The sequence below is a fragment of the Nanorana parkeri genome, unplaced genomic scaffold (genome assembly GCF_000935625.1).
Source record: "Nanorana parkeri isolate BGI_ZX_2015 unplaced genomic scaffold, ASM93562v1 scaffold753, whole genome shotgun sequence".
NCBI classification, from domain to species: domain Eukaryota; kingdom Metazoa; phylum Chordata; class Amphibia; order Anura; family Dicroglossidae; genus Nanorana; species Nanorana parkeri.
This window is the reverse complement of record NW_017307021.1, coordinates 486,099-501,003: the sequence shown is the minus strand read 5'-3', so window position 1 is coordinate 501,003 and position 14,905 is coordinate 486,099. Positions and strand designations below refer to the sequence as shown.

At 43.8% G+C, this 14,905-nt stretch overlaps 1 protein-coding gene across 2 annotated transcripts in view; it reads right to left on the bottom strand.

The window, feature by feature from the left end:
* ANXA7 (annexin A7) overlaps window positions 1-14,905 on the bottom strand; it is a 37,516-nt gene that overhangs the window by 9,766 nt on the left and 12,845 nt on the right. Inside the window, exons 2-8 of one of the 2 annotated variants that reach the window (XM_018564473.1) lie at window positions 11,628-11,682; window positions 9,455-9,623; window positions 8,286-8,360; window positions 7,982-8,203; window positions 7,173-7,213; window positions 2,171-2,276; window positions 382-476 (exon numbers count right to left, since the gene is read on the bottom strand). In XM_018564473.1, coding sequence (XP_018419975.1) covers window positions 382-476; window positions 2,171-2,276; window positions 7,173-7,213; window positions 7,982-8,203; window positions 8,286-8,360; window positions 9,455-9,623; window positions 11,628-11,681 — 762 coding nt within the window. In that variant the 5' untranslated portion in view covers window position 11,682. Of the gene's footprint in view, window positions 1-381; window positions 477-2,170; window positions 2,277-7,172; window positions 7,214-7,981; window positions 8,252-8,285; window positions 8,413-9,452; window positions 9,624-11,627; window positions 11,683-14,905 lie in introns of both variants that reach the window. The other variant, XM_018564472.1, reaches the window with a different exon arrangement.

The following is a 14,905-nucleotide window of genomic DNA, read 5'->3' as shown; positions in this document are numbered from 1 at the left end:
GAAAAAAGAAAAAAAAACCTAAAGGGGGGGGGGGGGTGTCTGACCCTGACTTTCCTATCCCCAACTGGAAACAAAAAAACTTGGCTATAGATACTCTTTAAGCTGATGGCATGAAGCTGATTTTTCATGGGATCTGCCATAGTTGCAACAAAAAACACTTAAAGGCTGCATTCCGATAGACATTCACCCACATGTCAGGTGATGAGGCAGATTACACAGCTTCTGTGAGCACTAGTCATGCCTGTATGGAATGCTTGTATTTGTGGTCCTGTTATTTAGCAGCACATCACGCTGTAACATGCTTGCAGCAACATTGGTTAAGATCTTAAGATCATATTAATGGTTTGTTTTTGCACAAAGACACTGAAGCAATAAACATACCTTGCCATAAGCAGTTTTAAATGCTGCCTTAATTTTCTGTCTCTGGTCATTAGAGCGATTCGCAACAACATCAACTATTGTTTTTTCATCAGTTCCTGTAAAAAGAAAAAAAAAAAAAAAAAAAAGGTCAAGAAAAGCATTCAAACTTGGCAGAGGAAACAGAACAAGAGTAACTGCATCCAACACAAACATGTTATAGGTGCAGACTATGGCCTCTGGGTTTTTAGGTCTTAAAGATCAATTAAAGCTTTGTTAAACTACTGGAATTCAGTCCGGTTATATAAACCGTAACAACAAAAGGGGCTTCTATTTTTTTTGTTTTTAAAAAGAGACCTCGTTGCCCCAGACCATGCAACAAAAATCGCCTCATAATATTATATGTGCATCTAACATTTTATTCACTTGTAAAACCCGCCCTTGTGCAGACAGCCAAAAGTCCTGAGACTGCTGCTGGGCTCCACATATTGGGCATGATGTCAACAAACTCAGTGCGGTCACTCAAGTGACACTCTATAGTATCCCCCTTCACGTCTGCCCCAGCAGCTACATAAAAGGTTATGTAGGGAGGTGAGGAGAGGGGCAGATAAGACCGCACATAATAATTAGACACTATCATAAGGTGTGAGCGCTATGACATGCACAAAGGGAGGGGCCTGTGCCAGGAAATAGACTGTTTTTCTAGCAAGTTCAAAAGGCACAAAGCAAGTCAAATCAAAAATCATTTGCGAAAAGAAAACAAAAAACACAAACATTTGAAATACTTTATTCTCCTGTGCTTTTACCTGTCATTTTTGAAGTTGGTGACAGGATCTCCTTAACAGTAAGTGTTAATATCAGGGCTAGAGGAATTCCAGGAGCCAGGTAGCCAAAGTATTAAAATTAAAGTTAAAAGGTTTTTAAACCATTTCAAATGCTAATTAATTCACTTACAATGGATGCTGCTTCTTACTGTTTAGGATTCCTGCAGAATCAGGTGGTCTCCTGAGCACTGGCCCCGATATCCTGTTTTAGGGTGACTCCTTTCTCTTGCAGGGTAATATGGAACCACCTTTGCGTGTGCTAGTAAGCTGTACACACACACACGCACACACCTAATGATTCCCCTGCTCCCTGCCCATTCTTCCTACTCCCAGCTAGTAGAGGACGGCAAAGTCTCCAGCCGCTGTCAGGCATCTTGTACTGGACAAGAAGTTCAGATAAGCCGAGCTGAGAGAGTTGGAGCTGTTAAGAAACGTGATGCCTGTAATTGCTTGGGCAAATATTTAAATAAATATTTTGCTGGACAATGTATATTTGTTTGATCTGGATTCATTATTGAAAAAGTTTAGAAGTTTAATACTACCTAAAAATGACAGCTGGCACCGAACGTCTGAGGTTTTCTCTGGTTATCAATGGAGCTGGCTCCGGAAAAAAACCTGCTGGCACCAGGATTGGATAGACTGGCTCCTGAATTGCATCTCATTTTGTCCACCCCTGATTAAAATACCTTTCATGCAAGCAGCATGGTAGAGAGTGAGACACGGGGTGCAAAGTTTCAGGTCTCCAGTGGGGGACATGACCACTGCGCTCTGTGTTGGGGAGCAGACCCCACTCTCTAGCACACTGCATTACAATAATACATTAACAAAGCTTCAAATGGGCTTTAAATACTGGAACAGTGAGCTCTCCCTTCCTTGTTCTCAACTCTGTTCCTGTTCTGGGAGTTTTAGGTTTCCCCACCATACTCTGCATCCGGATAGAAAATACAAATCTACCAGAGAGGTGAAATATTAAAAAAACTAAAACATACCAAACCCCTTCATGGCTTTCCTCAGCTTTTCCGCATCTGCCAATGCATCGAAGTTTGCTGCAGGCCTGATGGTGCCCTGAGTCGCAGCCATGGCTGCTGCAAACGGCTGCAAAACAATTAACATCAATTAATATCCCTTACAAGAATAAAGAGAAGTCAGACTGACATTTACTATAAAAAGGGTGAAATGAGAACATTTCTGTACAGTTTTATGCTCTATAATAATTTCAGACATAGAGCATGTTAAAGAAATGCAAGAAGGGAAGTCCCACGCTGAGAACTCACATATACACAGCAAGCAGGTTGTCACACTTCTCAGTACGGATCTCTTAGGGCTATTCTTCACAATACTCTATTCTGTATACTCGTCAGTTACTTTGACACAAGATATAAAAAAAGTAATTGTGCGGTGCTATTACCCCAAACACATCACTTGATTAAGAAAAGAAATGGGCCTGGGTTACTGTGAATTCTAGTCTGCCTTGTAGGTCTTGCTATAAATGACTAGGAACTCTGCCAAGCAGGAAGCACACAGCAATTGTGCAATCACTCAGCTCTGCTGTGTTTATTCCACTCTCTGGATACTCCCCATACTAGAACTGCTCTCCTATACTGAGGAAAGCAGAACACTACCTCTTATTTGCATTTATTTTAAGGGGTCGGTCTTCAAAAGGCCTTTTTTGCTTTAACAAAGACTAGCATAAAATCTGAACTTCAGAGAGAGAGATCTATAAATAAAATGTTGTGGAATCAGTTGTATTGTAACTCCCTATCCAGTAAGTAAAACTCTAACTGGAAGTGGGAGAACCGGCACGAAAAGCCAATCAGGTATGTTGCATGCACATGTGTTGCCAAGTACCATGCTGGCAGCAGGACAGAGTAGAGGAATCAAATCCCTGGTCTGTATCTGCCCCGTATTTATTCCATTACAGGCAGGGGAGGATGGGTGACCAGGCTGTCATTTTAACTGCCGTAGAGAAATGTTTGGTCAGCAATTTTGCTCTGCTGTCTGTAGGGTTGTAGAAATATTATGAAAGATGGACACAAACCACTTAGTAGAAAAACTGCTGCCTCCACCGCTCCAAGCTTGCTGCAATCTCAATACAAACTAGAAGTCTCATCACTGGAGCCATTTTTTAAAATGTATTTTTTATCCGATTAACCGATTAATCGAACTTAATAATCGGCTAACTAATCGATTTTGAAAATAATCGTTAGCTGCAGCTCTACATATATGCAATTCAAGTATTTAGTGGTCTGCTGGGAGTTCAACTTTAAATAGATCTCCACAAAACAGCAGGCAACCCATCCTCTACATAGGACGTGTTCCTCAGCCTTTTCACATCCAGTTATTTTAGTTTTGGATGGAGTAAAAGTGTGAAAACTCCAGTCATGTTTTATTTCTGTCCTTGCCTCCGCTAGGTAGATTTACCTTCTCTTCTTCCCGGCGTGTAATGACCAGGCGGCGTGTAATGACCAGCTTCCCGGCTTGCCGATTAGCAGGGAAGCAGTCTTCATGCACCCTCTTCACCAGGTGACTAGGGAGCATGGAGCCAGCTTTGTGGCCAATCAGGAAGCTGGGGGGGCGGGTAATGAGTCGCCACCAAGCTTCCCGATTGGCCCGGGAAGCAGGTTCCATGCTCCCTCATCACAAAATGATGCGAGAGCATGGAGCCAGCTTCCAAGCCAATCAGGAAGCCGGGCAGCATGCAATAACTTGCCGCCCAGCTTACAGATATCGGAAGTTCCGGGATCGGGATAGGCATCAGAAGCATTTCGGCGAGTACTCGCCCAAATACTCAGTATCTGTGCATCCCTACTATTTGTTACTGGTGACCACGGTCAATGGGACAGAAAGGCATCGCAAACCAATATGTCACAATTTTAGTCTTGTCACCAAGACTAGAACATAAGACTAGACCAAGACTAGAACAGAGAACATAACCCAATGGGGATGTCTATTCCGGTGACAACTATACAACATGGGCCGTTTGCCATCTTGTCCTGAGCATCTAATGGCAGGACATGAAGGGAAATCTCCAAAACGGGACGAATCTATTTCAGAATAATGATGAAGGGAAAGTAGGGTCCTACAGTGTCCGACAACCAGCAAATAATACTCCATGGAACGACAATGATGACGGACCTTCTTATATGCAATTACCCTGTAGGTGTTGATGGATCATCGGTTAAGCTACCTCAATAAAAATAAAAACACACCACACGCACATCAAATCTAACGGAAATGAGATGTTTATCAGCGAGGTCCGCTGTACATGCATAGAGTGATATCTGATCAGCTTTGTAGTAAACTTTAGAGAACACCGCACACGCTCATGCAGTCACCTTGCTCCGACAAGCTTCATACAGGATAAAACGGAATAAAAAGCATCACAGTGTATTCACGCAATAAAAAACAGAATTAAGAGCAGCAAAGATCGTATTCAAATATAATCAGTATACACAGCTATCTGGTATGGACTATAGACTCGTATCACATAAAGTAAGTGTTCAGTAAGCACATTACAATCAGTAACTTCAAATGACGTCTTTACTATCCTGGGTAGCAAAATAAAACGGTGCGTAATAGCGAAGCAAAGCTCCAGGCAAAAATAACTTGGATACATAAAATACTCCCCAGTTCAAAATTCATTCCACAGTTTCTGTTTAAATATAACCGGTGTGATTACCTGAAAACGTCTTCACACCCCTAGCACCAGAAGTTGGCCTAATCCTTAAAGGAAACCAAACATGCAAAAATACTTACCTAGTCTAGCACCTTCCACACATATTGTAGCAGACACCTCAAGAGCTTTTCACTTCAAGCGCCTTGGCTGACCAGAAAGCCCCGTTAGTTTGACAGAGAAGATACTTCCTGGGACACTGTACCCACAGCCTGACTCTGCCATCTCTTGAGGCTCACTGATGGCCAGTTAGGTCACCCATGACAGAACAGTGCCAATGTGAGACCGAAAAACACCCGCTTCTAACCTCTAGCATACTGGGAAAGGAGGAGGAGGGCAGCACTGTAATCCATTCCAAGTCTGCTTCATTACTCGGTGATGTGCCAAGAGGTGTGTTGCTGCTGCCCCATTCCGTCACAGACAAATCACGCATTAGACCATTGTCTACCTACATTGTAGCCCGCAGAGAGGTCTATGGGAGTGCAGTAGCTCTGCTATATATCAAGGTGCCTGAATCGCAAGACTGGATTAACAGAACTACAAATCTCTGGGCATGCACCACCGTTCAAGTATACTAAGCATTTAGCCATTTAGCATTTTGCCTGGAGTTCCACTTTATTTAACTTGTTATAGAATAAAAGAAAAACCATGCAATATTTGGCACGTGTTAATAGCACAGAGCAGTTATCAGTGCATAGACATACCTCATAGTGCACACTGACCTACAAGATAATCAATCACATTTTTGTAAAGAGAAAGGGCAAAATACAATAGATTAAACCATATATTTATATGACCCTTGTTACAGTTTAAATACAGAGATATATCGTTTTGACACAATCTAATAATGTCTATAGGTCTCAGTCATTCCCCAATCTCTCCACGAGTGGAATCAGAGGCTCACATGAGCAATACTGATCTCTACCATGGCTATGTAAGAAAGAAAAGCAAAACAAAATCTGCTTTTTGGAACTGGTTTACCAAAACACTATTTTGAGGATCTACATAAACTACTCAATCAATCTGTATCCAAATCAGACAAGCCCTAGAACGACATAAATGTTGGTAGATCTATAGAAGATTCTAACACATGTGGTAAGCGCTACACCAGGGGTGCTCATTAGGTCAATCGCAAAAGCAAAAACTGGTAGATCGCGATCAACTCACTGAGCTGTGTCCTGTCCTCCCGCTGTGTTCGTGCGGCTGAATGCGTCAGCCTAAGCAGATGGGAAGGGGCGGGACACCACTCCCCGTGTGCAACGTCAGCCACACGAGCACCGCAGGAGGACAGAATGCCGGAGCACGAGAGGAGACCCGGGAAGCTGCTGCAGTGGAGGTAAGAAAAGAAAGAGGAGAGAGACAGCAGAGAAAGTGAGAGAAGAGAGACAGCAGAGAAAGTGAGAGAAGAGAGACAGCAGAGAAAGTGAGAGAAGAGAGACAGCAGAGAAAGTGAGAGAAGAGAGACAGCAGAGAAAGTGAGAGAAGAGAGACAGCAGAGAAAGTGAGAGAAGAGAGACAGCAGAGAAAGTGAGAGAAGAGAGACAGCAGAGAAAGTGAGAGAAGAGAGACAGCAGAGAAAGTGAGAGAAGAGAGACAGCAGAGAAAGTGAGAGAAGAGAGACAGCAGAGAAAGTGAGAGAAGAGAGACAGCAGAGAAAGTGAGAGAAGAGAGACAGCAGAGAAAGTGAGAGAAGAGAGACAGCAGAGAAAGTGAGAGAAGAGAGACAGCAGAGAAAGTGAGAGAAGAGAGACAGCAGAGAAAGTGAGAGAAGAGAGACAGCAGAGAAAGTGAGAGAAGAGACAGCAGACAGAAACAGGGGAGAGAGCGAGGAGAGAGAGAGAAGAGACAGCCAATAGAGGGCCAGTTCACACCACAAATTCTGCTTTCCAGAGTGTTCGGTCTCTAGAACACACTGGAATGTAAGCCGGCTTCCCTGCGTTCAGGGGCAGGAGGTGCCCCTGAACGCAGGTGGAAGTGCGATCACCCGCATTAGTGCCTGTGTTCCAGTACAGTGCGATCTGCAAAAATATTCCTCTGCAGCATTTTTGCAGATCGCACTGGACGCAGGCGATAATGTGCCTGCGTTTCGGGTGTGGGGGCGATTGCGCTGCGGGTGTAGGGCGTGGCGGCCACCGATTTCAATGCACCGCCAAGTCCCCTCTCACCCCTGAATGCAGGCGTTTCAGTGGTAGATCTCATGGAGTTCGTCATTTGAAAAGTAGATCTCCAGACGAAAAATTGTGGGCACCCCTGCTTTACACCATGCTGCCAAGGACAGACAGACACCTTTGCAGAGACAAGACAGTAAAGGTACTTACTGCAGGCTGCTGCCCTGGTGCGGGTCCTGCTGGATATCCACCTGATCAGGCAATAAAAGGTAATGAAAATTAGGATAAAATAGACACAGTGAAAGATGTAAATCTGTAACTGGCTGTTCTTTCCCAGTAAAAGCCAGTATCCATCACTCAAGCTGGAGAGATGATTGGTTAAGTATACAGAGGCGGCTAATCAAAACTCCTGTAAATAACCAATGTTCCAGAAAAGGAATACGGCATAAAAACATCGATCAATAAAGCTTTCTTTCATTCACCCGCAGGCACTATGCATGCTGATGAACTAAATTATTCAATATGTAGAGCTGAGAGAACATAGTAGAGTGCTTTGGGCATACAAAGGTTTCAAATGCTCAGTTACAGAGTAAGGTGTTATGGGAAACATTACAAAGTCCTAATTCTGAGAAAGAAATGAAAAATATTACGAGTATCATACAATCATTACAAACCTCAAATACAGTCACCGCTTGCTGCAAGCACCAAACAATTGTTATGTTTATACATCAGCATGCCACAAGGCCATTTCCTCTATATTATTTCGCATGCAGAGGAACTTCAATTCTTTTGCCACTATCTTAAAAAAAAAAAAAAATCTCCAATGGGTAAACATGGACCCACTGCATTCTTTGGCGGTTGCAAAACAGGGGGTCTTTAGCTACAGCAGAAGATCTTAAAAGGGGATTACAAAACACAAAGTGGAATTACCAAAGTCTAGGCGCATCGGTCATACATCCTTTTTCTACTGCTACTGTCTGTCATATTTGATATACAAATCTCCTTACCTGGCATTTGACCTGGTGCTTGACCTGGTGCTCCTCCCCCATAGGTCTGAACAGAAGGCTGCTGGTATCCTCCATATCCAGGAGCCCCTCCAGGTGGTGCACCATACCCACCCGCTGCAGGAGCACCACCTGGTGGAACATTGTATCCTCCAGCCCCATATTGTCCTCCTGCTGGAGCTCCAAATCCACCGGATGGGGCACCAAAACCAGCTCCACCATAGCCAGGAGCTCCACCTGGTGCTCCATAACCCGGGGCACCAGGAGGAGCGCCATATCCTGCACCTTGACCCGGTGCTCCATATCCTTGGAGCTCCACCTGGTGCTCCATAACCCGGGGCACCAGGAGGAGCGCCATATCCTGCACCTTGACCCGGTGCTCCATATCCTGCACCTTGACCCGGTGCTCCATATCCTGCACCTTGACCCGGAGCTCCATATCCAGGGGCTAAAGGGGGAGAGTAGAGAAATCTGGTTAAATATCATATGGAAAATAGGAAAGGACACAATTCCACATCTGAAAAGTAGAATTAGTATCTGCACAAGTCATTATAGCTATAATTGGGTTACACTAATGGAGTGAGTAAAATGTACATATACTAAGGCACGTAAAACTGGGCACATAATTATATATATATACACACACACACACAAAAAAAGGGAGGTTCCCTTCAGCGAAAACCACATGCCAAACAGCAATTCCAGAAAAGAGGCAGCCAAAATCCTATTCAAACCTTTCCAGAGTTGAGGACACACCTCTACTATCTCGGGATACACAAAATCCCTCCGGTCTCCGTACTGATCAATAGGACTAAAGAATGAAAAATCGGAAGGCTCAGGACACAGAAGGAAGTAATCTATCTCTGGATCTACTGATCATTTGGTCATGCAGTTGTCAATGAAGGGAACCCTCCGCAGATTTATGTCATCTTCTGCACAGTTCAAATTGCCCAGGCTTGCGACAGGTTCACTTGAAGTAGGTTCCAAATACCATTCACATTCCTATGGTCTTACAGCATAAAAAAGGACCTGTGGTGCTCAAGGTGTCCGCATGGATGGCGCAGTGCACACACTAACCGTAAATACAAAGGTATCACCGGCACACACTTGGAAATTCAAATCCCAATAATCCATTGATAGATTTTATTTTGTGAAGAATGTCACATCATGTCATGCAGTGCTAACATTTCAGGTCCACCCAGGGATCCTTCATCAGAGCCACATAGGATCCCTGTGTAGACCCGAAATGTTAGCACTGCATGACGTGATGTGACATTCTTCACAAAATACAATCTATCAATGGATTATTGAGATTTGGATTTCCAAGTGTGTGCCGGTGATACCTTTGCATTTACTGTTAGGTTGACTTGAAGTTCATGTTTGCAAGGCACTTTAAAATCTAAGCACTGCTTTGTTATACTATATATACTACTATATGTAGATCAGAAGGGGGGGGGGGGGGAACCCTACAAAACTATCAAAACATACCTTGAGGATATGAAGGCATCCCACCAGGATAGCCACCAGCAGCAGGGTATCCTCCAGGTGGTGGGTATCCACCTCCAGCTGCTGGTGGGTATGCACCTCCACCAGCAGGTGGATATTGCCCACCAGGGTACGCTTGCTGGCCGCCAGGAGTATATGCTGGATCACCTGCCTAAAAAACAGATCATGTCAGTCTTACTAGAAGCCAGACCATACAGCCAATTCATCAGCAAGAGGGGAATGACACAAACCACAAACATTCCAATACAAATAACCTAGAAATGATCCAGTCTGTCTATACAAAATGGGTCTTTCAGTGACAAATGGATTTGCGTAGGCAATCTAATTTCAGCCTGGTGTCTAGGTTCTGTAGAACGTGTACATGTTACCCACTTCTGTCCCCAGTTACACAAGTCCTGTGCTGAGGAACAGCTGTCCAAGCTTTAGCAAATGTCATAGCAGACACATAGTTGGCTCAAACCCAGTTGAAGTGGACCCATAAGAGCACACTGTACTTTCACATAACAGCAGGTCACAGCACAATCTCTTGGAGATGCCCAGTGAGGATTTAAAAACCTAACTATAGAAATCTTTGTAAAGTCCTGTAGCATAGCACCTGCGTGATAAAACTGTAATGACAGAAGCCATTCCCTGACTCATGCTGTATACTGGTTCTGGGGTAGGGAGGTTAAACTTTCCACTGTCCCAAGAACTAGTATGCAGTATATGAGTCAGAGAATGGCCGCCTTCATCACAGCCTCATCAGAGCTTCATGCATCAGGTTCATAATTGACAATCTGTGTCCATTCCCCTTTTAACTAATCAGCATTTCCATTCCCGTTGCTAGGACAGGATAAGAATTATTGGTTGCTAGGAGGGAAAATACACAGACTGTTGATCAGTTGATGCTTTAAACTAAGGCCTAACAGTCTGATTGTTAAATGCGAAACTACAACCCCCCTATCCATGACAGCCAAGGAAGGTGCCATAATAGCCTCTATTTGGATTGCGGTTGCCATGGTGCTGCACATGTGATCAGCTATGACACCAGCCACTTGAGGGCTTGAAAGTTCGGTTGAGAGCTGAAATGAGCACGCTGGCATCCTTGACAGTTGGTGTGCCTTAAAAATAAACGTTTCGTGAACATGAAATTGGTGGATAAAGGTACTCTTATTATAAGTCTTGGCTGAAACAAAGTGTCCCAGTGCAGTCAATATTGTGTCTACACCAAGAACAGGAATATTTTAGCCCTGGAAACAAACTTTCCTGTAATGGAAAGCAATCACTGCCACAGACTGTCTATATGCTGGGTGATGAGTCTAGGCAACCATGACTTGTGTGAAGGTTCCCAACAGGAATACATTGCTGGTCTCTGCCTGGTACACTTCTCTGATTGGCAGGCCTCCGTCTTGAGTTGTCTAGTGTGTCCACCAAGCAGACCACTAGAACCACTCCAAAGAACCATCCCTTATGAGTTTTTTATTTTATTAATCTCTCCTGGAACTGAGGCTGTGCCAACAGGGGGTAACAGAGGGTAAGATTGCATGGCTAAACATACCACACGGGAAGGGGGCAGAGGGAGTGTATGCATTTATTTGCTGGGAGTTCAGCTTTAACTTGACCAGGGAAGAGTATTTCACTTATCGGTGCCTGTTTTATCACATTTTTAAAGCCATCTACAACTGGCAGTCGTTGAACTCATTTCCTGTTCGCTTTACTAGTCTCAATAATGCACTGAAATAAATCACAGGAATGAGCAGAAGAGGGACTGAAAGACCATGGTCTCAGAGATTCAAGTCAGCTACAAGTTACTCTAAGGGTAAGGCCATTCTACATACAGCCCTTCTCATTCTGTGAGAAATACCTTCCCCAGCGTCACAAAGACTTTGTTGTTCTATCTCTCTCTCTCATTCAAAAGAAGATGCTAGAAGTACAACACATAACTTGACCTTTTCTCATCACTTTGTATACAAAACAGAAATGTATTTATTTATTTTTAATAAAATGTTCCACTACTTTAAATCAGTCAATCTGTTTCCCAATGGTAGAAATGATACAGTGCTTGTTTCTATATACTTATATTAGCGTCTGCAAATGATGCAATAACTACAGAGAAAGCAATAGGTCTGTAGTTCATAGCGCTAGAAGCAATAGCAAACACATTTGGAAGACTTACTGGATAGCCTGGATATCCAGGGAACCCCGATTGCTGCTGATATGGGTATGACATTCTGCAGGACAAAGAAGAAGAAAGAAAAAAACTGTTTGTACATGGAAAAATAAAAATCAACACGCTCCAACTTTTATTGCCATAAACCACAGAATTCACTTAACGACCGCAATACACACATCACTCAACATTCCTATCTGGGTATTTTATGTGAACACACACACACACCTCAAATTAAATATTTCAAATATACAGTAAGGGTGCATTTACACCAAATTTAGAACGAACTAGCCAATGGAGGGTCCTTCCAATCCGTTGCATTCGGATGCTTTTTTTTTTGCCAAGCTTTATGTGAAGTAACATGTCATTTTTTATGCATTGCGTTGGAAAAAAAAAAGAGGAAAGAAGGGAGCATGTTTTTTTTTCCAGCGCAACATACGACAATGCAACGCTGCTATGTAAACTGTCCCCATTTACACCAATTCATTTTTTTCTTGCCCTTGCATTACCATCTGCTAAAAAAAATGGATGGCAGCGGCAATAAATTCGGTGTGAATGGGGCCTTAAGGGCTTGTTCACACGATGTCTGGATTCTGTCCAGACCAGAACGGTTAGCTCCTGCACTAAAAACGCATCACAATGTATCCCTATGTGTTTTCTGGGCTCCAGTTCACACCAGCGCAGTGCTTTCCGTTCCGGGACAGAAAAAAAATACTGCATGTCACATTTTTTCTGGTCCGGAACGCGCAGAAACGCGTCAAAACTGCAATGAAAACGAAAAATGCTTTGTTTATCACCAAAGAAACCCAATGCAGCAAACAAAAAGGCAGTAGAGAAAATCCCTTTTACCTAAAAAAATATTTAGAGATGTCTGGCAATAGCAGCAAGCCAATTCAATGAGTAGGGAACGCGATTCCTGAGGGTGTTTGTTGCTCCCCCGGTGATGCCATGTCAGAAATGTAAGGAAACCATTTTAGTTTTTGAGTAGTTTAAAAAAGAAAAAAAATGGATCACAGCCGGCTGCAAACAATCATGACCCATGTCATTGTAACATTAAATGACAACATGCTTGTGAAGCAATTCTATACGTGAAGAGTTTTTCCTTTAGGGTCTGTTCACATGATTTTTTTAAGTCCTGATCAGGTGCGGATCTGCAGACGCGCTACTATGTGTTTTTGCCGCGTTTTGATGCATTCCAGTTTTTAAAATTTTTTTTTTTTTGCTGGAGTGGGGCTGTCAGTATGTTAGCAGTGCAGTGTGTCTAACGCATTTTGCATTTACGGACCGTTTCCTGACCGGACAAAATGTGACATGCAGTATTTTTTCTGTCGTAACCTGAACGGACTGCGCACGTGAGAACTGTAGCCCATAAAACACATAGGGATACATTGGGATGCATTTTTAGTGCAGGAGCGTACGGATCAGGTCAGCACCGAAAACGGACGTCGTGTGAAGTGCTGCAAAACATGGTAGAATCTGTAAGATGTCCATCCCACACAGTCTGCCATTCATACTCCTGTGGAGACTTGTCCTTTTGCCAAACAATGCAACATTTTTCTGTCTCGCTCTTCAGACAGCTCCGTTTCATTACATTAATGGAGGAATAATAAATACCTCTCTCCAGGTTAAGAACACAAGGTCTCATTTCTACAAGCACTCTAATACGAGCATACTTAACGTAGAACACACGGCTCCTAACCGTAAAGCATACTGCAGAACACACGGCTCCGACCCGTAAAGCATACTGCAGAACACACGGCTCCGACCCGTAAAGCATACTGCAGAACACACGGCTCCGACCCATAAAGCATACTGCAGAACACACGGCTCCGACCTGTAAAGCTTACTGCAGAACACACGGCTCCTAACCGTAAAGCATACTGCAGAACACACGGCTCCGACCCATAAAGCATACTGCAGAACACACTGCTCCGACCCATAAAGCATACTGCAGAACACACGGCTCTGACCCATAAAGCATACTGCAGAACACACGGCCCCCGACCCATAAGAAACACACGACTCTGACCAGAGACTTTCTCAACAGCTTTCTTGAGCAAGTCTTGATGACGAAACATGTTGAGTGGGGGGGTACACGATGTCATTACACCAGACACCGCGCCGGCACCAGCCTCTATGAACATTCACTTTCCTGAGCGGCCTTATCCGGAGGGGGAACAAAGGGACTGGTGGGAGAAGGGAAACGGGGCTACTGCTGTGTCTCTGGCAGGAGAGACTTGTTATGTTGTAAGTTCTTAGGACCGTTTTTCATAAAAATTTGTATGGGGATTTTAGAATATGCAAAGTTCTGTAGATTCCCGAATACTGAATACCTTTGGAGGAGAGGAGAAGAACTAGTTGTGCCTTATAAATGAGGGCGTCTCAGAAGTGCTATTTGACCCTTATATAAACTATGGTCCATCTACTATGGTGAGTGGAAAGAGTGCACAGAAGAGCTCGGAGACTGCAGCTTGATCAAGATTCCTTGCACAGCAAGCACAGTGGGGGGAATTTATAAAAATCTGGAGCAGTTTCCCATGGCAACCAATCAGCTTCTCTCTTTAGTTTGTTCAGTTAAGATTTGAAAATGAAAGAGAAGCTGATTGGTTGCCATGCACAGCTGCTCCAGATTTTGATAAATCCCCCTCAGTGTGTTTTGAGGTTATGTGAAGCACTTTTTGGACTGTTTGCACTATTGGGATGCACTTGATGGTTGAAGATTTGTGAATTAAGTGGACATTTTGGATGTGTTTTGGGAATAGATTGGACACGGTGGCTGTTATACACTTTATTGTATGCGTTTATTTTTGATACACAGCTTTTATATATTTTTGGAATATTTTACAAAAAGCGCAATGTTTTAAGATATTGGTACTGTATGGTGATTTAAAAAGGATAACTATGAGGCGAGTGAAAATCACTTATTCTCATAGTACGAGCCGACGCGTGACAATGAAACTGTCACGCGTCGGCTCAATAGATCAGGAAGTGAGGGTACACATATCGTCAATCGGTCACTTCTCGATCATCTCCCTGCAGAGAGCGGTGACTGTCAGTCATCCCTCCCCACAGGGATCCCCCCCTCCACGATCCTCCAGCTCGGACTTGAGGAACGGATGGGGAGGCCACAGCTGGCTCTGCCTCTAGATAGGCAGAGCCAGCTGTCACTAACGCAGCTGGGTGGATCTCGACAGCATTGTCGGGATCCGTCCCAGCTGCGGCGCTCTCAGTATACCGCAAGCTGTAGCTTACAATATACTGGGCTTTGGATCACGGGAGGACGC